Here is a 27746-nt window from a genome sequence, read left to right as displayed (position 1 = left end):
ACTTTGGGGACCAGTTTTCTACCTGGATTCTCTTGTATCCTCCTGGCTCAGGCACACAGTCAACACCTGCTTGGGGGAACAACTGGAGACTGATATAAAAGGGAAGGATGGATTTCCAGTCCAACGTAGCAGTTGCTTTGTCTCAGGAAAAGGGTTTATAACCCACTTAGCCAAGAGAAAACAGGTTCAAAGAGAATATGCCTGTGCCAGAAACAATGCACACATGGTGAAAGGGATGAAAAACAATGGCGTAACCAGGGCTGGGAGTTTAGTCAAGGGATTTCTTCTAGGAGATGAGGGTCTTGGAGATGGGCACAGCTGAGGTTGGGAGCACCTTGGGTGGGAGACTTATGTGAAGCTACACCTGCAGAAATAGTGGCTTCTGGGAAGACACAACCAAGCTAATTCATGCAGCTTTAGCCAGGCTTTCAGAGAAAAAGGAAAGAGAGATGAGATGAGTAAAGCTGCTGGCCTGGTAGCTTTAGGAGAGTCACTGTGTCTATTTGGAACTCAGTTTCCTCAAGTATGAAATGAGGCCTGTGGCCTAGGTGATCAGGCATTGGGCTGTCAGAAAAGTGTAGGAAAATGAACAGATGGGAGCAGTGTGTTGGTGCTCTGGACCAGGAGTCGGAGACAGCTTCATTCCTATTTTAGATGCAACGCATTTTGCCCAAACCTTTGCAGACTGTGCGTGGTCAGGCCGAGATTAGAAATGGATTGATTTATTCATTCAGTATGCAGGGGTAACTCCTGTGTGTCTGACTGAATCAGGCTGTGCCATGCACACAGCCCCTCTTATCTGTGGTTTCACTTCCTGTAGTTTCAGTCACTCATGGACATCCAGAGTCTCTGGCCAGGGCCAGGCAGGAACCACATCTGGCAGCTGGGAGCTCAAACCAGGACTCCCACATGAGTGGTAGGGGCTCAACAACCCGAGCTATCATCTGTTGCCTTGCAGTGTGTGCATTGGCAGGAGGCTGGAATCCTGAGCTGCAGCTGGGATCTCAGACACGGGATGGGGTCCTCCTTAACTAGCATCTGAGTTGCCAGGCCCAACTCCAACCTGAATTTTAGATGATTGGTATTACAATATATTGTTACAATTGTTACAATTGTTCTCTTTTGTTATCAGTGATGGCTGTCAGTCTCTTGCTGGGCCTAATTTTTTTTTTTTTTTAGTTTTTTTTTTTCACTTTTTTTTTTTTAAGATTTATTTTATTTTTATTACAAAGTCAGATATACTGAGAAGAGGAGAGATAGAGAGGAAGTGGAGCTGCCGGGATTAGAACCAGCGGCCATATGGGATCAAGGCGAGGACCTTAGCCACTAGGCCACGCTGCCGAGCCCCCGCTGGGCCTAATTTATACATTAAATTTTATCTTGGTTGTACATGTATTGGAAGCACCAGCATAGCAAGGGTTTGGAGCTGCCTGCAGGTTCAGGCATCTGTTTGAAGTCCTGGAGTGTCTTTCCTGTGGAGAAGGGGTTACTATTTTCATAGCGAATGAGACAGATTCCACTCTCGTTCTGGTGGGAGCAGGATCATAGTCAACCAAAAAGCAAAATGCAAGCAAATGCAGGTTTAGCGATAGGGAAATGCTAAGGACAAAATAAAGCGTGCAGTCATGGCTGTGACTTGGGATTCTTAGACTGGGTGGCTCAGGGAAACTTGCCTAAGGAGGCTGTCTGTGGGTTGAGGCCTGAAGGGTATGAGGAGGTTGGTGAATGGCACAAGATCTTATTGAGCTGTCCAGAGGTAACAGAATGGTCCAGGTGTCTCAGGCTCTCCATGAGGATGATGAGGGAATTGTCTTTCCTTTCCCAGGCATCTTGAGATCATGGGGGACAGGGAGAGGTAGCGGTGTAGCAGGTGTGACACCCTTGCATGGAAGTAGGGGGTCAAGGGCAAGGTGGAGGTCCCTGAGTGGAACACGGAGAAGAGAACCTACCTTTGTCCCTTTCCTGTTAGGGATATCAGAAAGCTTCAGATGAGAGATGGAAGGCCTGCTGGAGCATAACAGTGGGAATAATGGGGATAGCTAATTAAAGTGTAAAAGATAACTTTCAGGGAGTATGGCATTGCTGAGCATTTTGGAAGTACTGGCTCATTGGATCCTCACAGCATCTATAGGAGGTGAATAGTGTCATAAACTCCATTTAACTAATGTATTCAATGTATTTAAAAAATTATTTGAAAAGTTGGAAGATGGAGGGAGAGAGATCTTATGGACTGTTCACCTACTGAATGACTGCAGCAGACATTCACAGCGTAAAACAAAGGAAGTGAGGAACTCCCACCATGAGGGTGGCAGGCACCCAAGGACTGTGCCTCCCAGGGTCTGTGTTGCCAGGAATCTGGAATAGAGGTACTTTGATATGGGATGCAGGCATTCTAACTGGCATCTCAAGCAGTAGGCCAATGCGCATTTCCATCTTGACTTCAATAATAAGAAAACTGAGGCTTAAGGATGACGCAGACAATATAACTAAGATCTGGTGGAGGGGTGTTGCTCTATTGAACATGATTGGACTCCCCAGTGCACGCAGATGTTTAAGGCCCAAAGTCTTGGACTGATGGTACTTAATAGGGTGGACACTTGGTCCACTTACAGTGTCTAAACATATGACTTTGGGGGAAACAACTGGATGATAAGGTTTTGTAGATAGAGCTTGTGATTAAATCATGAAGGTTTTAAGAGGAGAAGGCACATGGATGGTCATGCTCTCCAGTCTCTGATTTTTGGCTTACCATGCAATGCATTCTGTGAGCCACTGCGTTCATCAGATTCCAGACTTTTGGGGCCACTCAGTCTTGGGCTGTGCACCCTAAAGCCATGAGCTGAAATACGCCTCTCCTTTGAAAGCTTCTTGCACATGTTTGCTGCAGTGAGAAAAAGCTGACTAATATAAATGTCCCTCTGATCCTAGGATTTTGTGGATCAGATGATGCTGCCTTTTGCAGGCTCAAATAACCATGTAATATTTATGTGCGATTTTTTTAAAAAAAGATTTATATGGTTTACTTGGAAGTCAGAGTTGAAACAGAAAGAAAAAGAGAGAGAGACAGAGCGAGAGTGCTCTTGCATCCACTGGTTCACTCTTTTTGGGTTGGATGAAGCCAGGAGCTAGGAGATTCCTCTGGGTCTCCCACATGAAAATATTTGAGCCATCTCTCATGGCTTTTCCCAGGCCATTGGCAGGGAGCTGGATTGGAAATGGAGTATCTGGGACATGAACTGGAGCTTATAGGAGATGTTGATGTTGCAAGCTAGGCTTTACCCACCATGCCACAGTGCTGGGGATCTGGAACTGATCTTGGATGTTATGTAGACCAGAGACTCCTGACACAAGCCTCTCATCTGGGATGACACTTTCTCTTTTGGCAGATGAAGAAATTCAGAGGCTGAGAATCAGATCAGAGATGGGGGTGGAGTGTGGATCCTGAGTGCCTCTGACTGCTACCAAGTGCTCTCAGTTCTGAGTTGGAAAGCCCGGAAAAGAGTGATTGGATGCAAGTGTTCCCAAGGAGAGACAAGCATTAAACAAGAGCATGCCTCCAAAGTTTGTGGTGCAGTGGTAGCTCACAAGAAGTGTGGGCTCTGTGCTAGTGCTGTCAGGCAGGACTACACAGCAGGTTTCTGAGCTCAGGGTTGAGAGTGATGGGGCTGTGACTGAGAAAGCCAAGAACCTGTGTGGGGTGCAGGTTTTCTCTCCCTGGGCCTGATATGTTGCAGACCTTGCCAAAGCCCAGCCATCAGAAGGAGAGCAAAGAGTCCTTGGAAACCTTGGACCCCACCATGAAGACTGCTGGGTGCAGGACAACAATGGCTTGTCCTAAATAAATGCCTTGTCTTTGCTCTTGGTGTCTGAGTTTCTCTTTAATTATGGGCCCTCTTTGAACTCAACACACAAGGGCCTTTGTAAACTGCAACTCTCTTTCTCTTACCCACAGTCCTTCCGTATGCATATTCTCCCTTTCATTTACTGAGTGTAAACACCAGTCTCTTACTCATTCGCTTAATGAATTTCAGCTCCCGGGGTCTCAATTAGGGAAGGGCTCCGGCAGAATCATGGACATTTGCACTGAATTCCTGTTCCAATCCCCAGGCCCTTAGGATCTCTTCTGAGAGTGGATACTCTATGGGAAGAAGATAATGATAAATGAGTGCTTCTCTAACAGGCCAGTTCTAGCTTCTCTTTCCCTCACCGTTGCTTTGTTGAGCAGCCCACTTTGCTAAGAAAATTTGAAACTTCTTCCATACCTCTCTCTTGATGCTTGAAATCATTGCACACATCCCTGTCCTGTCCTCTGCCAAGTTCAACATGGAGCCTTTTGGTTCTGGAACAACGGATGAGGCATCAGGAGTGTCTAAGAAATTCTCCTTCCTCTCTACGTCTCTTGCTCCTGTCTCTGGAGAGAGATGGGCCTTGGGATTTAGCGCCACAGATAGGAGTAAGATGGGCTCTGAGTCTCCACTACATCTTCTCCAAGTGACCTACACTCTCTTGTTATTTAGTCTTCCTGTCCAGCACTTGATCAAGGATCATATGGGCTGATCTGAAGGACCAGCTTGCTTTGATTGCCATCCACGATCTGTGGGTCTCCCCTGGCAGGAAAACAACCCCTCTGCCTTGCATCCAACAGCCTCAGCACCTGCTGTCCACATTCCCTCCAGCTACTGGGTTGCTGGCACATGTTGAACAAGGGCTGGGAAGTGTTTGCTTTTTAGTTGGTGACATTACTTCCATTAGGACCAAGCTCAACTAAGTGCCATTGTGATGTCCCTAAGTGGGGAGATGCAGAGTCGCTGGGAGCTCTGTGGACTGCCCCAGAAGCTGGACAGTTCCAGTGGTTCAAGACCACTCATCGTCCTAGTCCCATAATTAGGAAGCAAAGGATTTTGATTACCTTGGTTTAAAAATCCAATCTGCTTAGTTGTAAATTAATACAACTTATTTTAAAATGATTGCAGTGTTGGACAGCTGGCTGAGAAAATTCCTGAAAATTTAAGTCCACACCAGCCCATCCAGAACACAATTTCCCTAGGGCAAGCCGTGAACCTGGGTGGGCGTGCTTTGGAGCAAGGCTCTTCGTGTTGCTGAGAAGTTGTGGCAGTAGGGCATTGATTTCCAGAGGGGTGGGAAGTTGTTGCTGCTGGGTCTTTTAGAAGATTGCGATTGAGAAACAGCGGGGATGTTGCAACTGGAGGGCTGAAGTGGGCCTGGGAGAGGGGTCAATGGTGGGTCTCCATGCCTAAGGTCAGATCCCAGCTGCTTTGATATCAAGGCTAAGTCCCTAGCAGTGCCCAGATACGGGCCCGGGTAGAAGCCAAGCAATGTTCCCGAGGGCAATGGGGCATAGCCCAGGGCAAAACTTAAAACCCAGGCTCCGCCGGCTCCTCTGGCCAGCCCACGTCTCCCGCCTCAGTGCAACGCCACTGGTTCTCAGCTCTGGAGGCGGGACCGAGTTCTCCGTTTGCCCCTGGAGGTTCCCCGCTCTGGGAGGCGAGGGGAAGGGCGGGGACTGGGCAGTCCAAAGGGGAGGGGGCCTTTAATAAGCTAGCCAGCTCGGGCGGAGTTTGCAGCGCTGTGAGTGGCTGCGGTTTGGGGAAGACGCTCGGCACTTCGCTGCAAAATTTCGTCCTTGCACTTGACAGCGAATGCGGTTAAGCTCCCCGAGCACGCTCTGCCTGGAAAGACACAGGTAGGAGGCGGGCTGCCTGGTGCACGCTCGCTGCTCGGGGAGGAGTCACCCTCTGCAGCTCTCCTTTCTTGGGAGCTGCCGGCAGTCCCGGGGCGTTGTGGGTTCCGGCGCGCGGGCTGCACCGAGCCGGTGCCCGCAGCCAGGGATCCCAGGGTCGAGCTCCTTGGCCAGAGAGCGGCGTGCGCTGCCGGGCGCCATGCTTCTGCTGGGCATCTTGACCCTGGCTCTTGCCGGGCGACAGGCTGGCGGCTCTGAGCCGGAGCGGGAGGTGGTGGTTCCCATCCGACTGGACCCGGACATCAACGGCCGCCACTACTACCGAAGAGGTCCCGAGGACTCCGGGGATCAGGGACTTATTTTTCAGATCACGGCGTTTCAGGAGGACTTTTACCTACACCTGGCGCCGGATGCTCGGTTCCTGGCACCAGCCTTTGCCTCGGGGCATCTGGGCACCCCCCTCCGGGTGCTCACTGAGAACTCTGAAGACTTGCGACGCTGCTTCTACTCTGGGGACGTGAACGCGGAGCCGGACTCATTCGCCGCTCTGAGCCTGTGTGGGGGGCTTCGCGGGGCCTTCGGCTACCAAGGCGCGGAGTATGTCATCAGCCCGCTGCCCAACGCCAGCGCGTCCGCGGCGCAGCGCAACAGCCAGGGCACACACCTCCTCCAGCGCCGGGGCGTCCCGGGCGGGTCTTCTGGGGACCGCACCTCGCGCTGCGGGGTGGGCTCGGGCTGGAACCCCGCCATCCTGCGAGCCCTGGACCCCTACAAGCCGCGGCGGACCGGCCTGGGGGAGAATCGGGGCGGGCGCAGATACGGGCGCGCCAAGCGCTTCGCCTCTATCCCACGGTACGTGGAGACACTGGTGGTGGCTGACGAGTCCATGGTCAAGTTCCACGGCGCGGACTTGGAGCATTATCTGTTGACGCTGCTGGCCACGGCGGCGCGCCTTTACCGTCACCCCAGCATCCTCAACCCCATCAACATCGTTGTGGTCAAGGTGCTGCTTCTTGGCGACCGTGACAGCGGGCCCAAGGTCACCGGTAACGCGGCCCTGACGCTGCGCAACTTTTGCGCGTGGCAGAAGAAGTTGAACGAAGTGAGCGACAAGCACCCTGAGTACTGGGACACCGCCATCCTCTTCACCAGGCAGGTAAGTCCACCTGGCCTCCCTTGGCGCCCATTGCCTTCACTTTCGAAACTCCTTTTGTGCCACGCCATTTCCCTGCTGCTTTCGGGACTCCTCCTCGGGAGCTTTGAGGGTGAGTCCGGTCTTGGGCTCCGCCGGAGCCCTGACCCACGTGCTTCTGGGTGGTTGGACAAGAGCCTGCTCCTTCTGAAGGTGTTGGCCCGTCGCGGCCAATCAGCGCCTCCCGGATCGGGCGCCAAGGGGCCGGAACCCAGGAAGCCTCCCCGGAGCCGCATTTTGTGTCCCGGGCCGATAGGAGGTGCTGTGAGGATAGTGTTGGAGAGCGCAGACTGGTCTGCCCTAGCAGTATGGGACACCTATAGCTTTTCAAGCACTGAGGACTGCTTTCTCTGGCTGTGGAACTGGAAGGCGATGTATGGCCAGCCGCTATTAACGTTTCTGCCTGGTAACACGTTATGCTTTTCTGTTTTGGGTTTGGAAAGCCTGCATGGGAAAGGAAGGTGGGAGGAAATCGTGTGTGTGTGTGTGTGTGTGTGTGTGTGTGTGTGTGTGTGTTGCAGTGGGCTGTTTAGTGGGTTGCCTTGAAAGGTCTCCCTCAAGCAGTCCTGGCAGCATTCCTCCTTCCTGGCTCCTTCTCCTGCACCCGTCTCTGCTGGGCCTGGCTCAGCGGTTCCAGTTCAGGGGAGGTAGTTGAGGTCCAGCACCTGTTTGCAGCTGGGAGTCTCACTTGGAGTTTGTCTTGGAAATTCTCCAATGTTCTCCAGTGTGTTTTTGTTAGCAGAGGGCGACCCGTTTGCTCTGATGGAACATCAGGCCAAATGACTCCTGCTCCAGACTTGCTGAAACACCTATGACCCTACTAAACCATGGGACGCTGGCTTCTGTCCTTGCAGGGGTGGACATGGGATGAGGTTGGTCAAAGCATTGGAGACTCCTGAGCTGGGAAGATACTGCATGTGGGGATTGGAGAGGTGGGCTCGGACCAGGCTCGTTACCTGATATTCTATCTAAGTTGAGCTATAAATCTGTGAACATTTAGAGTTATTGGAGTGATGAGGCACTGTGAATGGTTAGGATTCTTGGAATTTCTCAGATATAGGAGGTCTGCAGCAAAGGAGCCATCCAAACTGCTTCCCCTTGTTTTGGAGTGGGGACTTGGCATCCACACCACGCTTCTGTTTTGTCATCGTGGTGCTGCAGCATTCTGGGGGTGACTACCTCTGGCTCTTGCTCCCCGTTGTTTCCGAATGGCCACTCAAAGCTGGCTGGTGCACACCAGTGGGCGCTCGCGTGACCCACGGGAACACACTTGGCTTGGCTGGTCCTTTTGTGGAGCCGTGCGTTCTTCCCCCCCAGCCTTCTTCTCCTCCTCCCACCTGATCTCTCAAGGGAGGTCTTTGGCCTGCATCTTGCTTCCTGCACTCATTTGTCCAATGAAGGAGGTCTGTGAAGCTGTCACTGCCCAGCCCTTCCAAGCACTGCCTGAGTCATGGCGGGGAACTGCAGGGGAGATGGTGGCTGCCTTTGCAACACAGACCAGCCCAGCCATCAGAGGGCAGGCAGAGAAAGGCAAAGGCCCAAACCGGGATATCTTAATGGACAAAGCAGCTGTTACACCATCCACTACCCAGGAGGCCCCTGTGGAGGTCAAACAACTGAATGGAACAAAACTGCCCTCACCTGCTACTGCCTGGTGGTTAAGGCTGACTTTTGGAACCAGCCTTGGTGAAGAGAACTCCCAGTTGGGAACATGGGCCGAGCCATCAGAAGATTTCCATCTTTTGAAGAAGAAGCAATCAAACAGCAGGGTGGCTTCTGTTTCCCAGTGGGGGCTGTATGGTCCTTGCATAATGGGTACAAGATGCATGACCGCTTGGGTCAGGAGCAGCCATGTGCAAGATGTGACTTTTGGAAGCTGCTTTTCCTTAGCCATCCAGAGGGCAAAGCCAGAGGGTGGAGAGACAGTGTTGGCTGGTCCAGCATTGAGGTATGTTCGTTATGCGTTAGCGTAAACATCTCTTCCCCCAAGTCCTTGCCAGCCCTAACTTCAGAGCCTGCTGCATTCTCAGAGTCTTAGAACCTTTTCATTCCAGAACTCGTCCAGCAGGGCAGGAGGAAGAGTGAGCAACTGCTCACTCTAAAAAGAGGCAGGCAGTTGTGGTCTCCAGGAGCTTAACTTTCCAGAGAGGAGGACATGCTGAACATGCAACAGGCGCTATGACAATCTGAGGAGTCTGTGCAAAGACCCAAGAGAGTTCACATCTGATTTTGCAGAATGCTCAGTCTCTAGGCTCATAGCATCAGATTGGAACCAGAATCTGTGTGGGGGATTTAAGCCAGAGCTTTTCTGTGTGTTTCTATGAAGAGAGAAAGTTCTGTGGCTTCTTGCTGCATGGGGTAGCAGGATGCTGGTATAGAATGCTGAGAGGCAGGGTTGGCCCTTGGTTTCTGCGACTTCTCTGCCTTCAGACCAGGAGCCTCTGCTGGTGCTTTGAGTGTTAGAATGGCTGTGACTTGAGAATTCATGCATCCACTTAGTACTTATTGAGCATCAATTATTTCTAAGGACTATTCCTGGCTGTGGAGCTACTAATAGTAATAAGCCATGGGGGCTGGTCTCCAGAGATTTATGGGGTGGCAGGGAGTCCATGAGGCAGAGCTCACGCTGGTGCTGTGTGTTCAGTGCCTCCCAGAGGCATGGGCCATTTCTGTGGGGTGCAGGCTTTGAGGACCAGGGCGGAAGACGAGGCACCAGGGCTGGGGAGCTGTGTCAGAGAGCAGGGGGAGCTTGTTTTCTGCTGTGTAGGGCACTCACTTCTCTGTTTTGTTGTTTGTGCTGTTTCCTGGCTGTGTGGCTTTGTTTCTTAGGAATTTTGTAGTTATGACTTTCTCCCTTGTCTTATTCCTTCATTTATTTTACATTTTCTGTTGTGTTTTTGTGTCACTCTATGCCATTTCTCATTCCCCTCTCCTTGTTCGCTTTTCTTTATTCTCTTTTGGGTTTAGCTAGAGTATTTTTTTAAAATATTTTTTTATTTATTCAAAAGGCAGAGTTATAGATGAGAGGGAGAGGGTGTGAGTGAGAGAGAGCTCTTCCATCTGCTGGTTTACCTCCCAAATGCCACAAAGGCTGGCGCTCTTCCAAGTGTCCCACATGAGTGCAGGGGTCCACTGCTTTCCCAGCAACAGGGAGCTGAGTTGGAAATGGAACAACTGAGATATGAACCAGCAACAGTAATGGGATGTGTCACAGATGGCAGTTTTATAAGCTTTAATACCCATTGACATGTATGATTGCCGAATGGGATATGGGACAGACTGGACTAGTCTGGTATATATACTGGCAAACCAGGGTAGGGGGCAGGCCTGGTGGGTTTATTGTGGGTCGCTCTGACTAGGCTGCAGCTCCCACTGGTTTATGTGAGAGCTGAGTGTATGCTGGGTAGAACCAGGCTGGACTGCAACACCCATTGGTTCCAGTGGAAGTCGGGGCTGAAAACAGAACCAACCCAGCAATTGCTACCACCAGCTGATCGGGGCGATGGATTGTACCGGGCCCTGTACTTGCAAGTACACACAAGAATCTGGTCTGGGAACACCTCAGACAAAGTTTCTTTGGGGATCTCCCCAACTGAAATGCTGGACTCAGAACCCTAACCATGAAAAGACAGAAGACAGAACAAGTCAATCAACCATCTCAGCTATATGTTGGCAGTGAAAAACTGGCCAGACGGAGACTATGATGGACTGTGTCAATCAGTGGATTCTTCGACGACCTCATCGTGCTTGGAGTGGCAAGATTGGCAGCAATTCATAACTGTTGAACTATCAAAACCACTTGAGCAAGAATCTTGGAGCATGCCCCCCATTAGGGAACTGGGGTGGGTGGGAAACTGGGTGGGGCTTCTCCCTCAATATCCCCCTTTACCTCAGATACATGAAGGACACAATATGGAAATAATAGTCTAACCCACTTTCCTATAGCCCATGAACCTTTTTACCCTAAATAACTATGTAAAGATTGTGAAAGCTATAATAATAATAATGACTTCTTCTTATGCGGGTGTAGAAACTGGATGCAAGCCTTGGCCATCGTCACAGCCCCTCAGTGTGCCCCTGTGTGGTGTCCTTCAGGGAGTGCTTGTGGAGGGAGGTTCAGACAAAAGCATGGGCACTACCTGAGACTGGTGGTGCTTAGGCGGCTCACCCGCTGACATCAGGAATCCAGCTTTCAGGCTGTCAGGCTGCAGAGGTGACAGAGGGTAAGCTTGTGCTCTGCTAGCATTCCATCGTGGCTCTTTGCCACTAGCTTTTTGCCCTGGAGAAAGGAGAGGCCCCCAAGAGAAGCATGTTTAATCTACTCTGGAGTCAACAGACAGAGTGCACGGCAAGGACGGGTCAGTGTGTCACTGCAGGTGTGGGGCAGGGAGCCAGGAGCTTGCTCAACCAGCAAGGCAGGATGCAGACACCCTTAGCGCTTTGTCTGGCTGCTTGCCTCTCCCCAAGACTTTGCTGTGGACCAGCACCAGCTGAGCTCTGGGGAGGACACAGGGCTGGGTGAGCAATCTCTTCATTCAAAGATTCTGACACCCTTTCATTCTTGGGGTGGACTGCACCAAAAGCAGTGGGGAATCCTGGTGAGAGCTCAGCCCCAGGCTGTACCACCTGGGGCCCATGCCTCATTCCAGCCTGTTCCTCTCTGGGACTGAGTGACCCTAGGCCGGTTACTTTTTCTGGCAGGGTGGGGTGACTCTCCCTAGCTCAGCTGTGTAAGGATTTCATGAGCTAATACAGGTAAAGTGTTGACATAGTCTCTGGTGTGTATCCTTGCCATTATGTTTGGTAGGCATCCTCTCTTGAAGTGATGATTTTGAGAGAGGGTTTAATCCTGCTGCAAGCATTTGCTTCCTCTTTCTTCCTCATTGAGGTAATTCTTATGGTTTGGTTACCCCCAGTCTCTTACAATAATGCTGTATTCTTTGACGGATCTGATACCAGGGAAGCCAAATCTGCTAAGAGGAGTGAAGAATGCCCTCAGGGCTTGCTTTTTCACTCAGCTTCCCTACACAGCCTTGGTCACTCTTGGCCTGCATTCTGAATGACTAGACTATTTCTTCTGGCTAAGCAAGTCCTCCCAGCTTTGGGTGTGACGAGCGGAAAGTAGGGTTTGTTGGACAAGGAAATGCAGGGATGTATGACAGAGTCAGACAGGAAGCAGGGTAAAACGTCAGTCTACTAGTAGTGCGGGGGGCTTGGGCCAGTTGTTGTGGTTTCCTTACAGGACAGGGTGTTTTAGATCAAAGAGCTCGCCAACCTTGTGTTGAAAGATGTGAATGCAGGATCCCCTTCTTGGCGGAATAGCCATCTGGCCTGGGGTGTGTGCGGTCAGCTCCCCCAGCCTCAGCTTCTCCAGCTGTGAATGGCTCCACAGTGCTGTGAGTGTAATCCTTGCCCTCTGAATTGTGATTCTGAAGATGAGCTGCGACAGTCATGCCTGGGATATTGGTGTAAGCCGGAAGTAAGCTACACAGCAGCACACACATCTTCTGTGACATTGCAACAGATGAATGTGCTTGAGTTTTGTGGGCCTCTTTCCCTCTCCACTGCTGGAAAACATTGAACTTGTCAGTATGTGCATGTATGGGAAACAAGTGGTAGGAAGAAGTCAGCTGGGAAGGGAAAAACGGTGGGGGCGTGCAGGGTGCAGCTCTGGGACATGTGGGTTGGGCTGTTGCGAGCTGTTATTCTCATGTATTTATTTCAATTGTAGGTCCAATTAGAAGTTATTTTTTCCAGAAGGGACTCTTAGAAAAGAATAAACTGGGGGGGTGTGGGGAATCCCAGACTGTAGAAATTGTACCATAAAATTCAAAAATATAAAAAAAATAGCTCAAAAAAAAAGAAAGGAAAGAATGAACTATGAGCATTCAGTTCTTAGCTGAGCCGTTTCTTGGGTCATCTGCTGAAAAAGCAGCTATGGTTGTCATGAGAGATGGCAAATTGCCAGAAACAATAGGGAAGGTTGGGACTAGACTTGGAAATGGCCCTGATCCTCAAGTGCAGGGAACCAGAATGGCCTCTGCTTTGTGGAGACCAGTGCCTGGACTGAAGAGGTGAATGAGGGCCAAAGGAGTACCTCTGAACTCATTTCAGAAAAGTGCAGACCTATGGTGGTGCTCCTGAGGCTCGGTTGGGCACCTGCACCTGTGCACGTGGGCGTTCAAGGCTCCAGTGATGCTTTACTTGTCCCCCTGACTGTGAGCAGAGGGACAGGCAGAGCCTCTGACCCCACACAGCTGGGCTTGCCCACCGTGAAGGCACCGGCCACCATGGTAGACATCTGCTGGCTGCTTCCTTGTCCTCTTATTTGATCCAGGGAAGCTGAACTGCTCTGATGGGAAGAGCAGGTTGCTGCTGGCCAAGAAGGGCCCACAGCTGCTGGTCTCCTCTTTTTTTCCGGAAAGCAAGGCGGCTTTGGCTTTGAGGATCTCCCTGCTGTAGAAGCAGCCTCTGGGCAGCTGATGTCTCTGGCTGAGTGTCAGACTGATCTGGCTGATGCTGAGGAGTCGGCTGGGATGGAGTGAGAACTCTGCATGCTCATGGGGGTGGATCACATGACAGCCATCAGTGCTTTTAACTCTATGGTGTGGCTCAGTGGACCAGAAGCTCCGTAAGGGTCTTCCTCTTCCAAATGAATGTTACTCTGTATACAGGGTGGTCCAGGGACAATACAGTCCTTACCTGGGCTCCCCTCTCTGTAGCTTGCAACCATTGAGCCAGGGTTTCCAGAGTGACAACCTTTCCCAGGGTGCTACACACTGGTGTCCAGGATCAACTGCATGGGCTCCTGGCCTCTTACTCTGTGTCCTGGCAGAACTTCCTTGTGCAGGCCCTGTCCTGTTTACACACAGCAGATGCCAATCAGGTAACCTCTCCTCCTGATTTTCACCATGGTTGTTTGCTAGGATTCAAAGCCCTGGGGGAGGAACCCTGTTTGGGAAAAGCAGTGGGCAGGGAAGGAGATTTGAGGTTCCCCTGTGGGGCTCCCAGAAGTGGAAGCCATGTGCTGTGCATACACAGAGGCAGCTGACCAGGGTTCGCTGTGCCTGGCACCTGTTGTTACCCTGATGTGCTCTGGGTTCAGTGTGGTCACTGTCACGGTTCTCAGGCCAGAATAACTGTTAACTCATTAGGAGGTGTGACTCTCACCTGACCGTGAGAAGCTGAGTTTGACTGCTCAGGTGGTAAACTTCTGAGTGTTTTGGATTAAATTTTGCTGATTTTATGTACTATGACCACTTTCCTTCTCATGCCCTTGGCCCCCTTCAGTCTGCCACTGTCTGCGCTCCCGTAGGTCAGCATGTGCGCGTGTGCGTGCACACACACACACACACACACACACACACACAATGAAACAACACTGAGGACCGCTCTGTGTGTTTGTGTTTCTGTGAACCCCGTGGCTCCCTCGAGACCAAGAGGCAGCTCTTTCTCCTGACAGTGAACCCAAAAGTTGCGGGGTGCCATTGACTGTGACTCGGTGAACAGAGATATGCATCTCCTGTCATAACAGATCCTCTGTGTGTGCTTCTGCTGTGTGGCTTGAGCCCCTGTGGCCTTTGGCTTCCTTGTCTGTGGTGGAGGATGATGACAGTTGGGATGTCAGATGGATGTGGGAAAGGTTAGATACGGTTGTGCATGCGAAGGGCTTGCATGGAGGCAGTATTCCATAAATCATGGATGGGACTGGCCATGATCACCAGTCCCTGTTTCCGTTTTTGACAGACAGCATCATAGCATAGCTTCTTCCTGACACTGCTGTGGGGACTAAATGATGCATGTTGTAGTTCCTTACAAATTACAATGCCCTGTGCCTTCAAGGGGGTGAGGAGTGAAAGGGGACACCAGCATCACTGATTCCCTGTGTGTCTTCTCGAGATGTGCCCAAGGGTCTTACCCCAGTTCCAGCTCTAGGGCGCCTGAACTACATGCATCACTGGCTTAGAATGCTGTGTGTGTCCATCACTTGATCCACCCCAGTAACTCCCCTTTGCCCCCCTCATGTCCTTGGAATGCTTCTCTTGGGGTTTGCTGCTGGAAGCCCGAGCTTCTACAGCATGTCAAGCTTCAGGACAGAATGAGGGACCTTCCCACTAAGGTCTCAGGATGTTTAATTTACCATTTCTTCCAATGAATAGCCATCGTATCCCCTCAAGCTTTTGTAGCTAACTGAGTTGGCTCTAGGTGGTCCTCATGTCCTCATCCTTGACTTCCTCCCAGCCTCAAGAAGCCAAATGTCGGGCATGGGCAAGTCCTTGACTGAGAATCTGTATTTAACTCCTGGCTGTCTGGAAGGGTGCCCAGCAGGGAGTTGGGATACTGACTCTGGATGGCCTATGTAGTAGCCTCCCATCCCTACTGATTTCCACCTACTGTGAACCGCGAGAACCTCTCCCAGCTGTGACAGTCACTGTTTTCCTGACCTGCAAGACTGTTTCTGCATAAACCAATGGTCCTGTGGCTTCCATGGGACCTCCAGGGCAGGATGCAGGCAGACTCTTGGTAGCCTCACTCAGTCTGTGTTGCCTCCTAACTGCTTCGGAGGGAGGGCCCGGCTGGTGGCTGCTGAGCCTGCTGGAGACAGGTTGAGTGGGGATTGGCTTCTATACCACTCTAGGTCCCTTCTCTCACTGTCTCTAACTCTAGGCCTGCTCTCTTGTTCCACACCCCGCAGGACCTGTGTGGTGCTACAACCTGTGACACCCTGGGCATGGCTGATGTGGGCACCATGTGTGACCCCAAGAGAAGCTGCTCCGTTATTGAGGATGATGGGCTTCCGTCCGCCTTCACCACTGCCCACGAGCTGGGTAGGACTCTCTGTGGGGTCTCTCTGGGGCTGGTAGTGTGTGCTGCGGGCAGGGTTTGGTGAGGTCTTTGATTGTCTTTGCACTCTGGTGTCCTGAGCCTTAAGGATTCTTCCCCAGGCCATCGTGGCTTTGTTGTATTCTTTCTTACTGGCCTGGGCCCAGTTGGTCAGGACTGTGCTCTGAATGTCCTCTGCACACAGTGGTTTATCACTTGGGCATTGGTGGTGGGAGAGATGCTAAATGCAAAGAGACACCCTGTGTCCTCACTGAGCCCTTGCCTGATGGAGGAGGAAACGGGGAGGACATTTGCCAAGTCGTGAGGACTGTTGACATAGCTTCTTAGTGCCTCCCCTCCTCCAGCCCCACTCCTCCTTCAACCTCTTGAACCTTTTCTGCACAGCCCTGACCTCCCAACCCCTGAGTCCTCTTGGCTGATCCCACAGGCCACGTGTTTAACATGCCCCATGACAACGTGAAAGTGTGTGAGGAGGTCTTCGGGAAGCTCCGAGCCAACCACATGATGTCTCCGACCCTCATCCAGATTGACCGGGCCAACCCCTGGTCAGCCTGCAGCGCTGCCATCATCACGGACTTCTTGGACAGTGGGCATGGTAAGCCAGGGTGGCAGGCAGGTGGTGGGGTGGTGCCCATTGCCTCTCGGGTCTGTTCTCTCTCCTTCAACCGTGATAAGCAGTTGGTGCCAGCCGTATCTGGACCCATTCTCTTCCTGCTGGTTAGATTTTGGGTTCACTGAGCCTTGCCTTACTCAGCTTGTCTTAACAAATGCTCTCTGCTTTTTGTAGGCGACTGCCTCCTGGACCAGCCCAGCAAGCCTGTCTCCCTGCCTGAAGACCTGCCGGGTGCCAGCTACACCCTGAGCCAGCAGTGTGAGCTGGCTTTTGGCGTGGGCTCTAAGCCCTGTCCTTACATGCAATACTGCACCAAGCTGTGGTGTACCGGCAAGGCCAAGGGTCAGATGGTGTGCCAGACCCGCCACTTTCCCTGGGCAGATGGCACCAGCTGTGGTGAGGGCAAGTTCTGCCTCAAGGGAGCTTGTGTGGAGAGACACAACCCCAACAAGTACAAGGTGAGCACTGGAGCCTGTGCAGCAGGCACTGTTAGTGGGGTGTGGGGTGGACTTGAGGCCTCCACTCCTTCCGTGTCACTGACTGTAAACCATGTCTGTACTGCTCCCTCCTGCTGTCTGTGGCCCTAGCTGCTCTCTGACTCTGAGAGTGCAGAGTGAAGATATGGTGGGTCGTAGGACTTGGTGGGCCTTGGACACTTGGGACAGGAACCTTCAGTGGGAAGCGGGAGGCCCAGCCTTGTGTCTTCTGGACTCAGAGCCGAACACCTGCAAGTAGGGGAGCCCCACTTGCTGGCTCCTGCACTTCTCCCCTCTTGCACCTTTGCCAAGTGACTTCCCTATCCAGGTGAACAAGACTCGGTCCTGAAATGAAGCCAAGCAAAGCCCTGGGCAAGCTTCAGCAATCTGCTTCTGCTGGAGTCTAGCTCCACTTCCTCTTGTGATTATTTCTAAGTTGAAACTTAATGGAATAGAAGTTTTCTCCCTAGTACATAGGAATAACAATGAAGCCATAACAGATTCACAAGCCCAGACATTCTGAAGGTGTGGGAAAAAACCTTCGTGTTCTTTAGTTCTTGAATAAGGGTAGGAGAGGGATTTGGACTTCTGGGCTGGAATGAGAAGACCACTGTTCTCTCTGGCCCTGGAGGGGACTGTTCCTCCTCCACCCTCATCCCTGGCTGGGGAATAGGGCTGTGGGTGCACAGAGTCGCTGGTATGAAATGGCACTCACCCAGCATTGGATGGCCACCGCCTTTTGACAGATGTGGCACAGAATTATCTAAAATATTTTTCTGTGTTCTCAAAATGCTTACTTAGTCAAACTTCAACCATTTATTAGGCAGCAAACCACTGTATCCAGGGGACTGTGGTGATCATGGTCCATGCCTCTTAGAGTTCCCAGTCTAGGGAGTTAGGGTGAGGGGAACCAGAAATGTGACTGAAATGCAAGACACAGGGAGGTATGGCTCTGTGCCATGACAGATACGTAAACATACGTCCTGGGAGAGCATGAGGGAGGGGCTAGTGATGCTTTGAGGGAGCTGGAGGAGGTGGAATGTGACAGAAGCCCAGTGGGATCAATGGGGTCTCCACATGTGGAGATGGGACAAGGCAGTGTGGGGCTATCTGAGTGGGACTGCTGGGGGCAACTGGGGTAGCTGAGGGCTCTGTGAGAAACACCTTTGGGGCCAGAATGCAGGGGCCAAGGTCAGCAGGCTGAGTATCCTTGGATAGGTCATCATGGCCAGCCCCTTCCCTTGGGCTGAATCTGGATGCCAGAGACTAACATGTTGGGGAAAGAAAAAGGGCATACAGTCATCAGAAGAGGATTTTTGCCAGCTCCCACCACCACATCCACATCTTGACTGGCTTTTGAGACCCACATACCCCACCTTTCCCCCTTTGAAGTGGCTGGACAGTCCATGCAGTGACCAAGGTTGTGCAGGGTGCATTGCACTGGGATCCTCTCCTCGCCTCTGCTCAAGCGAATACATCACCCACCTCCCTCTCCCTCCCTGCACAGTATCAGTTCCCTTCTCTTGAGCTGAGTGAGTCCTATCAGACTGCAATCCTGTTGTCATCTCTCCCATCTGAAACAAAGCTCCTTGTCCCCCTGCTTCCTCTCCACACATCATGGTCTGTTTCTCTGACTCTTACACTCAAGTTCCTTGAGAACTGGGCAAATGAGCTCTCTCTGCTCCCTGTGTCCTTGTGCCCCTGGAGCCCTTTCCTCCCAAACAAATCCATCCAGCAGTGGAGTCCAGGCAGGCTGGCAGTGTGGGTTGCAGCCCAGCCTCATCTCCCCTGGGGGTAGGCGTCTGTATTGTCTCTCTGTCCTCTAGCTTCCGCTCCCCATCCCATTCACAGTTGCCTGTATTGGCTTGTTCTTACCTTGTTTTCCAAATCCTGTGTTGGCGTTTTCTAAGCCTGCATCTTTAGTTGCTTCACTGTCCACACTCAGTGTTTCTTCTAGACCTCAACTTTAACTGTCTTGCATGGCTTGACTCCCAAGCCTTTCTGTTTCCAGCCTGGCCTTGCTCCTGAGCTGCAGACTCCTGTGTCTAATGAATCCTGATGTCTCCATTTGGACACCCTTCCCCAACAGAAAGTAGGGTTGATGAAGAGATTTTTTTTTTCTGCAGAATAGAACAGACATGTTGCCCCAACTATCTGTGACACAGCCCCTGAGGCTGCTTTGGCTACTCCATCTCCTGGTAACTCATGACAAATCCCCTCCACCTTCCCCTTAAATTTTTCACGTGCTATGTCAGTGACTTCTGCTGACTCAAAACAGGTGCAGGATCTCATTGCTTCTTGCTGTTTCACCTGCTGTCACCCTGGCCCAAGCCACCAGCTCTCCCTCCCTGGGCTACTGCGGACATTCCCTAATTCATCTCCTACTTCTGATCTTGCTACTCCTGATGCAGCAGCCAGAGGAATCCTTTTAAAAACAAAAGCCAAATATGCCACACCTACCCAGGGAACCTTCCCAGGGCTTTACCTCTGGCTCAAGATGAGCCGGCCCTGTCCTTGGCCTCGCTTGCGGCTCTTCTCCTCTCACCTCACTGCAGTGGTACTGAGGCGCTCCAGGCATCACCTTGTCCCTGCTCCCTCTGCTTGGACACTTGTTCCATGAGCCTGTACTTCCCTCAGGCCCCTGCAAGTGTGAGTTTCCTGTCAGGCTCCTGTAGTACAACAGTACTTCAAAACATTCATGGAAAGAAAAACCAAAATGGAAAAATTACTTTCTTTTGTTGTTAAAATTTTTGAAATTCACGCATTTCAAAATACGGCAAGTGCTCATTATGGAAAAAGTAAGCATAGAGTCTTCAGTTTTTTGCAGTTTTTTACACACACACACATATATATATTTTCATGCACTTTTTGGAAATTCCCTGGGATGGAGGAGCCTGTTTCACCAAGCTCGTTCCCATCGTACCACCGCCAGGGTATAACTGCTTCAGTGGCTGATGTGTGGTGTCAGCCATGTGATAGGAATCCCATAAATACCAGATGAATGAATTCAGGTGGGATTGTGATTGCAGTGCAAGGAACACTGTTTTTGTGTGAAGCTGGTGAAAAGTAAGTAGTCTCAGAGGCCATGGGTGTTGTTAGGTCTGAAAGAGCCACTGGGGAATAGGAGACCCAGCCAGATTCTTTGGACAGCCAGTGCTTAGAGCTCTGAGAGTGGTTTTCATCATGTGATGGTGACACAGTGCGAGGCACTGTGTAGTAAGGTTGTAAATGAGTCAGAAGGGAGAGGATGGAGAAAGTGGGGTGCTCGTTTGAGGAGAAAGTAGAGTTGATGGAGAGTTTTTTTTTTGGCTGCAGGATAAAACCGACATGTTGTCCCAACCAAGCAAGATGTATCTGGCAGGAGGACAGAAAGAATCAATGTGCTGAATGTATGCCTAAGTCAGTGTATTCATATTTCATGTGCCCAGTTCTCAATTAGCTCCATGCGGGTTCATCCTGGTGTGGACCATCTGTGGCAGAGTGATAATCTTGGCCTGCACGCTGGGCTGCTTCCTCCGTAAACCACCAGTGGAGAGTCAGGGGCTAAAAACCCCGTGTACTGTTGTCCTAGGAAAAGCAGCATGATGTCTATAAAAGTTCTATCCGTTCTCTCCCTTCACAAGCAAACAAATGCTTGTTGCATCGTTCAACCCTGAGCCACATTGACTTTTTGTATTGTTTAATAAGACTCTTACCTGCGTCTGCTTAAAGCAAACATAATAGATGTTTAGAGTGGGACTTTTGACCATATGGCTCCTAATTCAGTTTGGTTTGCTGAGGAGTCATACATTTAAAAGTGGAAGGACATTTATGAAAAAAAATGTTTGAATACGTGTCTGTGGAGGCAAGGCTGGGCGCATGCTTTAGCTGTCAAGATCCTTGTGAACACACAGACAGCGGGTATGGGGAAAACTGGGACTTCTGCGCAGGGACAGTTATGGCCCTTGGGATTTTTGTACATGGGACATCAGCCTTCTGTCCCCTCACAGGCCTGGGTGTTATTGACCCCACTCTTGGAAACGAAACATCTAAGGGAGTTTCACTGCTTGCCTGAGCCTGGGATGGTTGTAGAACTTGTCTGCCTCTCCCCATGGCTTCTCTCTTCCCAGTAGCTTCATTTATAACTGGGAGAAGTTGGAACTATTTGCAGTGTAGTGTGGGGCCCTGTGCATACTGATGGTTTGGCTTTCGTGTTTTCTTTTTCTTTTCTTTTCTCTCTCTTGCTTTCTTTCCTTCCTTCCTCCCTCCCTCTCTCATTCCCTCATTCCCTACTTCCCTCCCTTCCTTCCTTCCCTCCTTCTTTCCTTCCTTCCTTCCTTCCTTCCTTCCTTCCTTCCTTCCTTCCTTCCTTCCTTCCTCAAAGTGAATTTCATTCCAGTGGGGCGAGAGTGACAACTTGGAGGCTTGCTTGGTAGCATCTGCAGGAGGCTAACCAGCTCTTCCTCACAGGTGGATGGCTCCTGGGCCAAATGGGAACCCTATGGGCCCTGCTCAAGGACCTGTGGTGGGGGCGTGCAGCTGGCCCACAGGCAGTGCAGCAATCCCGCCCCTGCCAACGGGGGCAAGTACTGCGAGGGAGTGAGAGTGAAATACCGATCTTGCAACCTGGAGCCCTGCCCCAGCTCAGGTAAGATGGAGAGGGCAGCTGTGGCCTGGGCCTCTGGGGAGAGGTGGCCTCCGTTTCTGCCCTCCCCGCAGCGGTACCATCCATTCCAACTCACTCATGGCCACAAAGGGACCACAGTCTAGATCCTAACCCTCAGGTTGAAACCTGAAAGTAAGGGGCTTTGTGGGCCTTGTCTTTTGGGATCCTTCCTCTATCCGCTCATCTCTGTCTCTGGTCAGGGTCATTCCCTCTGGACTCAAGGTCAAATGGCTCAAGAGGGTGAGACACCAGAGGTCCTCTTAGTTAAGTACTGGCAAGTTCATTCTCATAGGCACGAACCCAGAAGTCATGAACTTCGTGGGAGAAAATTGAGATCTCTAGTTTTAATTACCGTTTCTGCCTGGAATTCAGTGCAAGTGCTTCCTTTTAGTAGACAGTCATTTTCCTTTTTTGGCTGAGTTTCCCATCTAAAATACAGCATTTCTTTTAGTTAGGCAGTGAACTGCCATCATAGTAGAGGCATTCATGACCTAGTCCTCCGTCAAGATCATGGATATTCTCATGTGGGCATTTCAGTTGTTGAAGTAGTCTCAAAGTTGAATTCAAGGGCCATGCCTACTTCAAAACAACAGCCATTGTTATATTCACAGTTGACTTTTGTGAAACACAGATGTTTCAAAATATACCAAGTTTTTTTTTTTTATCAGTGTGATGGGCAGTGTAACAAAACAGTTATACAGTTTGTTTTGTGTATTTCAAGACACGATTCTGAAAATTGTGTCAATGGACTACACAAAATGTTTGTAGTACTTGTTAGGGAGGTAGTTCAAGGCCAGATCTCTTGATCCAGAGCGGGGTGCCTTGCTAGGGGTGCCTTGTTCTCTGAGCCCTGGGGCCTTGGTCCTTCAGAAGGGAGGCTCAGCCTTGGTGGAGAGCATCCGTGCAGCAGTGGGTGGTGAAGGGAAAGGCTATTTAGGGCCATAGGAGGTTGAGCACCGTAGGAAGATGCTCTAGTCTCATCCCCATGGATTCTCTCTTAACTTCTTTCATGTACTTATTTCCTCGGCAGCCTCTGGCAAGAGCTTCCGGGAGGAGCAATGCGAAGCTTTCAATGGCCACAATCATAGCACCAACCGGGTCACCCTTGCTGTGACATGGGTGCCCAAGTACTCGGGTGTGTCTCCCCGGGACAAGTGCAAGCTCATTTGCCGAGCTAATGGCACCGGCTACTTCTATGTGCTGGCACCTAAGGTGAGTGAGCCGGGGCAGGAGGCCTGAGCCTAGAGCTGGTCTTTGTCGGTGGAGCAAGGGCTGAACTGCCTCCCTCATGCTTTCCTCGTCTTCTTGGGCTGCTGCAGGTGGTGGATGGAACGCTGTGTGCTCCCGACTCCACCTCGGTCTGTGTCCAAGGCAAATGCATCAAGGCTGGCTGCGACGGGAACCTGGGCTCCAAGAAGAAATTTGACAAATGTGGGGTGTGTGGGGGAGACAATAAGAGCTGCAAGAAGGTGACAGGACTCTTCACCAAGCCCATGTGAGTTCTGGACTCTGGAGGGTGAAGCCAAGGAGCAAGGGTGTGGTGGTGGGTGGAATTCTTCCCAGACTTTGGAAGCTGGGGGTTGATTGCGGTGAAAGCCAGATTCTATCCATACCCTTACCCCTACGCTGCTGGGGCTGATAATCATTCATTCATTCAGTAAATGAAGATGAATGCACAAGTAGGAGCATCACTCAGCCAGAGCTGGCCTTCAGGGAGATGGCAGAGTTGGTAGGGTCTCTCTAGCATTCTAGGTTGAGACTGGCTCGCATTCAAATCCCACACCCCAATATTGAGTAATTGAGTCATTTCCAGGGAAATGCTCTTAGACATTACTACCTATAAAGTACATGTAATACTAATGCATTTCACCTGTGCTCTAGGGCAAACTAAGGGGCTTAATCTAACTAGGCTGAATGACATAGTCCCTGGTGCAGAGTGAATGCTGTTCCTGGTGATGATGAGGAGATTGTGATAGCCACCATGCTGTTCCCAGGCCAGGCCCTGGCCTAGAGTTTGGTGGGGCGGCTGGGATAGAGACAGCACAGTTTCCTGGGAAACATGAACCAGGAGCAATTGAGAAAACATCTCTGGATGACGCTCATCAAGTGCGGAGTGTGGGCTTCCCCAGCTGCAGCTTGCTGAGGCCAGCGTGCTCCTCTGCAAAAGTCCAGATTCATGTTCTGGAGCAGATGAGGCTGGGCAGGGTTCCTCAGGTCCCAGGCAGGGGCTGGCGGTTTGTCGGTCCTGGAAACGTGGCACTGTAGGTGCTGTTGATGGAAAGTCCCAGGTGACTGTGTTGGAGTCTCGTCTGTCCCCCTCGGATGTCGCACCCTAGGTGCGTCACATACAGAGAGGCCACCCCACCCCTGTTCAGTTTAGGGTTCTCTGAATGCAGGCTCAGGTCCCCACTTGCAGCCTGTGTGCCTCAGTTGGATCCAGGAATCTGCTGCAGCCTGATTCGTTTGGCTGCCTTCTGACCCACGTTATGGTTTGCAAAAGGGAGTCAGTTAGGACATCAAGGGCAATGTGATCCATTTGTGCAGGTGTTTGTCTAATGCATGATGCCCTTACTGCCCCACAGGCATGGCTACAATTTCGTGGTGACCATCCCTGCAGGTGCTTCAAGCATCGACATCCGCCAGCGTGGCTACAAGGGGCTAATTGGGGATGACAACTACTTGGCTGTCAAGAACGGCCAAGGCAAGTACTTGCTCAACGGCCACTTTGTGGTGTCAGCTGTGGAGAGGGACCTGGTGGTGAAGGGCAGTGTGCTGCGGTACAGTGGGACGGGCACAGCAGTGGAGAGTCTGCAGGCTTCCCGGCCCATCCTGGAGCCCCTGACTGTAGAGCTCCTTTCTGTGGGCAAGATGACGCCACCCCGGGTCCGCTACTCCTTCTATCTACCCAAAGAGCCCCGGGAGGACAAGTCTCCCCACCCTAAAGCCCCCCGGGGTCCCTCTGTGCTGCACAACAGTGTTCTCAGCCTTTCCAACCAGGTGGAGCACCCAGATGACAGGCCTCCAGCACGCTGGGTGGCAGGCAGCTGGGGACCATGTTCTGTGAGCTGTGGCAGTGGCCTGCAGAAGCGGGCAGTGGATTGCCAGGGCCTCCCGGGGCTGCGTGGAGCCTCAGCCTGCGACATTGCTCATCGACCGGTGGAGACGCGAGCCTGTGGAGAGCCATGCCCTACCTGGGAGCTGGGGACCTGGTCACCCTGCTCCAAGAGCTGTGGCCGTGGCTTTAAGAGGCGTTCGCTCAAGTGCCTGGGCCATGGAGGCCGGCTGCTGGCCAGAGACCAGTGCAACCTGCGCCGCAAGCCCCAGGAACTGGACTTCTGCATCTTGAGGCCATGCTGAGCAACACAACACAGGTTGTCCCTGTGTCCTCCTCACTCTCCGCCCCACTGCTGTGCCCATGTCAGGCCACTTGGATCAGTGGGCAGAGGGCAGCGTCCAGGGGCCCATGCCGCTGTGTCACTCACATCCAGGGACAAGGCCCCGAGGCTGGGCTGAGACGTCCCTTCTTCCTCCCTGGGCTGGGCAGGGCATGCTAACTTACGCACAGTCTACCTCACGCCCCGCTGCTCCCGGGCCCAGGTGCTGGCATAGGCTGCGAGGGGCAGCGGCTGGGCGAAGGGACCTGGAGGATGGGCAGATCCTAGGGCAGAATTTCAGGGACCTGGGCCCCTCCTTCAGGGAGACCCCTGGCTTCTGGAAGAGCGGTGGCCCAGCAGCCTGGTACCCTCAGGTGGCCCCAGGGGCTCTGATCCATCTCTGAAAGAGGCAGGGTTTCGTGGTGCTTTCAGCTCACACTCCTTTCCTGATTGACAAGCACTGAGCAGCAAGAAGTGGCCAAGTGGGCTGAACCTGGGGGAGCAGAGAGACGAGGCAGTGCTAGAGCTCCGGCTGCTGAATCTGGGAAAAAAACCTGACCATTCCAGGTCTCTCAGCTCCTGTACTGGGCCTTGCTCCTTTAAGAAGCAGGCGCGCCTTCCTGTGACTTTCAAGGCGGAAGACTAGTGAGAAGGTTTTTTCTTAGATATCCCCCTGAAGCATGTCAGATAGAGGCAGAAAGCAGAGAGGGAGCTTGGCACTCTGAGAAAGACACTGATGCTTCTAGGGGGTGATGGACTTGGTGGTGGAAGCATAGACTTGGAGGGGCGATCTGAAGGGCTCTGCTGAGTGATGGGTGGGTATCCGCTGAGCTCTGTGTTCTGAGGGTGTTGCCATGGATGGGAGGTGGAGACCTCAGTTCTGATGATGTCTTTCTTTTGAGAGGCATCTGTCAACAGACTGTAAGCTCTGCATCTTCCCCGAGGACCAGGAAGGGAGTGGGCTATGCCCAGGGAGTCAGGTGCCTGCAAATGAGTCTCTATCCCGGCAGTAGCTGTTGTACGCAGTGGGCAGGTTATGCTGCACCCCAAGCTGGGAAATGGGGTTCACTGATTTCCTACCTCAGATTTTTTTCTCTCTGGGAACCCACCCCTGTCCCTGCCCTGGGACAGTGGTCACCCGGTGCTCCCACCATGCCCCACTGACCGCCTTCCTAGACTGAGCTGCTCAGCCGCAGAGAGGAGTGTGGTGCAACGCTCCCTGCTCTCCTCCACAGCCTGACCATTGCTGAGGCTCCAAGGATGAAGCTTGAGGGCAGGGTGGCAGGATTTCCTCTTCATTCAGGTTTCTTGGGAGCAGGCTTCAAGAGTCACCAAGAATTACTGGCCCAGGGGCGCATAGTAAGACACATGTAGACACACATCAGTGGAGTAGACGTCGGGAGATTCTTACGTCTCCCAGTGGGGAGTGTTTGAGTGTTAGAGATTGTTTGGCCAAGCAGGGTATTTGCTAATGGTACAGACTCCTCAATGTATTCAAGGGATCTCCTGCTTCTGAATCCAGGAGCTTAGCAGAGAACCTCATTGAGATAAAAATCAAAGCACATGAGTTTCCTGGGGAGAGTGGTTCAATCTCTTGATTTCCTATTAGGTTAAAATCTACAAAACAACCAGCCTGTCAGCCAAGCATCTGGCCTGGTGTTCCAACCTGGGCATGGTCCTGGGCTGGAACTGTTGGACAGGGCTCCCTCAGGGCCTGCAGCTCTCTGGGGACAGGATGGAGCAAGAGGAACCATCTCCCTCCCTGTATCTGTGAGCCCATGAGGCTGCCTGGACAAAGGGCTCGCAGGACCAGACAGGAAGGGAGCCTGCTTAGCTGATGGCAGTGCCATATCATGTGCGTGGCAAGGATTGGGTGTGTGAGGGCTGTGCAGAACCAGCTGAGGAAGGAAGCAGGTGCAGAGGCAGATGCCATCGTGGGGTAATTGGTTCCCTGGCAGAAGGTGTTTGGTCTCAACCATCGTTTGCTCTCTTTCAAAGAGAGACACCCAGTCTTGTTCCTGACGCAAGCAAGGTCCCAGTGCTGACTATTTTTTTTTTGTCACTTTAATTATTTTTTTCCTTCGTAAAGAGAAGTATGACCAGGACAACTTGAGGTGTTTGTCTTGTCTTTGAACCCTTTGTTAGACCCAACCATGCTCTCCAGGGCTGAGCAGACACGACCTGAAGGCACAGGTTTCAGGGGCTGGAATAATAAATGGTGTATCAAGTCTGTGGAAAAAGAGAAAACATACGGGGGTCTCTGGCAACTTCTTCAGCAGCATGTAGCTTTGAGCTCAGGATTTCCTAGCCTCCTGTGCCCATTGCCTGTGCTGCTGCTCGGAGACCTCTGACCCTAGTACTGTCTTCCAGACCTCATCATGCTGAAGCGAGGGGACTGCACGGAGCTGAGGATGGTATGCAGGACCTGAGTACCCCTAGCCAGGCAGTCTGCTCCCAAAGAAGCCATTAGGCACCTACCTGGAGAGAGTCCCCTGTTTTGCATGTTTTTTTTTTTTTTTTTTTTTTTTTGCATTCCATGTGCTGCAGAAGGGTAGGAGGACCTGGGCACTAGCTGTGTGGTGTATACTGTGTATACGGGGAGCTGGCTGCTGCGGTGACAATGGCTAACTCCCAATAAAGTCATAAATATTTAAAATTTGTGTCCTGCCTCTGTGACTTCATCTTCTCCATGTGCAACCCCTACCTCTCCACTGTGACTTCATTTCTTCCATGTGGAATCCCTAATCCCTCCTATTTAAGAGAGCACCTGCCTTGGGCCAGCCACAGAACAAGAACTCAGGAAGGCAATGATGAGGGTGACTGCATCAGCCTCTTTCCTGAGCAGCTCCCAGGGTAGCTGAGGAAGCAGAACTCAAGCCAAGAAGCCAAAGTCAGAACACG

At 51.7% G+C, this 27746-nt stretch overlaps 1 protein-coding gene across 2 annotated transcripts; it reads left to right on the top strand.

The window, feature by feature from the left end:
• The first annotated feature begins 5604 nt into the window (after positions 1–5604).
• Positions 5605–25754, top strand: ADAMTS15 (ADAM metallopeptidase with thrombospondin type 1 motif 15). Of its 2 annotated transcripts, none has more exons than XM_004593276.3 (8): positions 5605–6857; positions 15589–15721; positions 16165–16332; positions 16525–16808; positions 21276–21453; positions 22502–22683; positions 22791–22966; positions 24054–25754. In XM_004593276.3, the coding sequence occupies exons 1-8, from the start codon at positions 5901–5903 to the stop codon at positions 24826–24828; spliced, it is 2853 nt and encodes a 950-aa protein (XP_004593333.2). In that variant the 5' UTR covers positions 5605–5900; the 3' UTR covers positions 24829–25754. The 2 variants fall into 2 exon arrangements, with proteins under 2 accessions (XP_004593333.2, XP_058520079.1); XM_058664096.1 differs by lacking the exon at positions 5605–6857 and adding an exon at positions 7172–7299.
• The last annotated feature ends 1992 nt before the right edge of the window (positions 25755–27746 follow it).

This window comes from Ochotona princeps, chromosome 4 (assembly GCF_030435755.1).
Source record: "Ochotona princeps isolate mOchPri1 chromosome 4, mOchPri1.hap1, whole genome shotgun sequence".
NCBI lineage: Eukaryota > Metazoa > Chordata > Mammalia > Lagomorpha > Ochotonidae > Ochotona > Ochotona princeps.
The sequence above is the reverse complement of the archived record's forward strand: the minus strand, read 5'-3'. Positions and strand labels throughout refer to the sequence as shown.

Coding starts and splice junctions, on each gene's coding strand:
- ADAMTS15 (XM_004593276.3), top strand. CDS start 5,901: ATGCTTCTGCTGGGCATCTTGACCCTGGCTCTTGCCGGGCGACAGGCT. Junction 15,722..16,164: donor CACCACTGCCCACGAGCTGG/GTAGGACTCTCT, acceptor CTGATCCCACAG/GCCACGTGTTTAACATGCCC. Junction 16,333..16,524: donor CTTCTTGGACAGTGGGCATG/GTAAGCCAGGGT, acceptor TGCTTTTTGTAG/GCGACTGCCTCCTGGACCAG.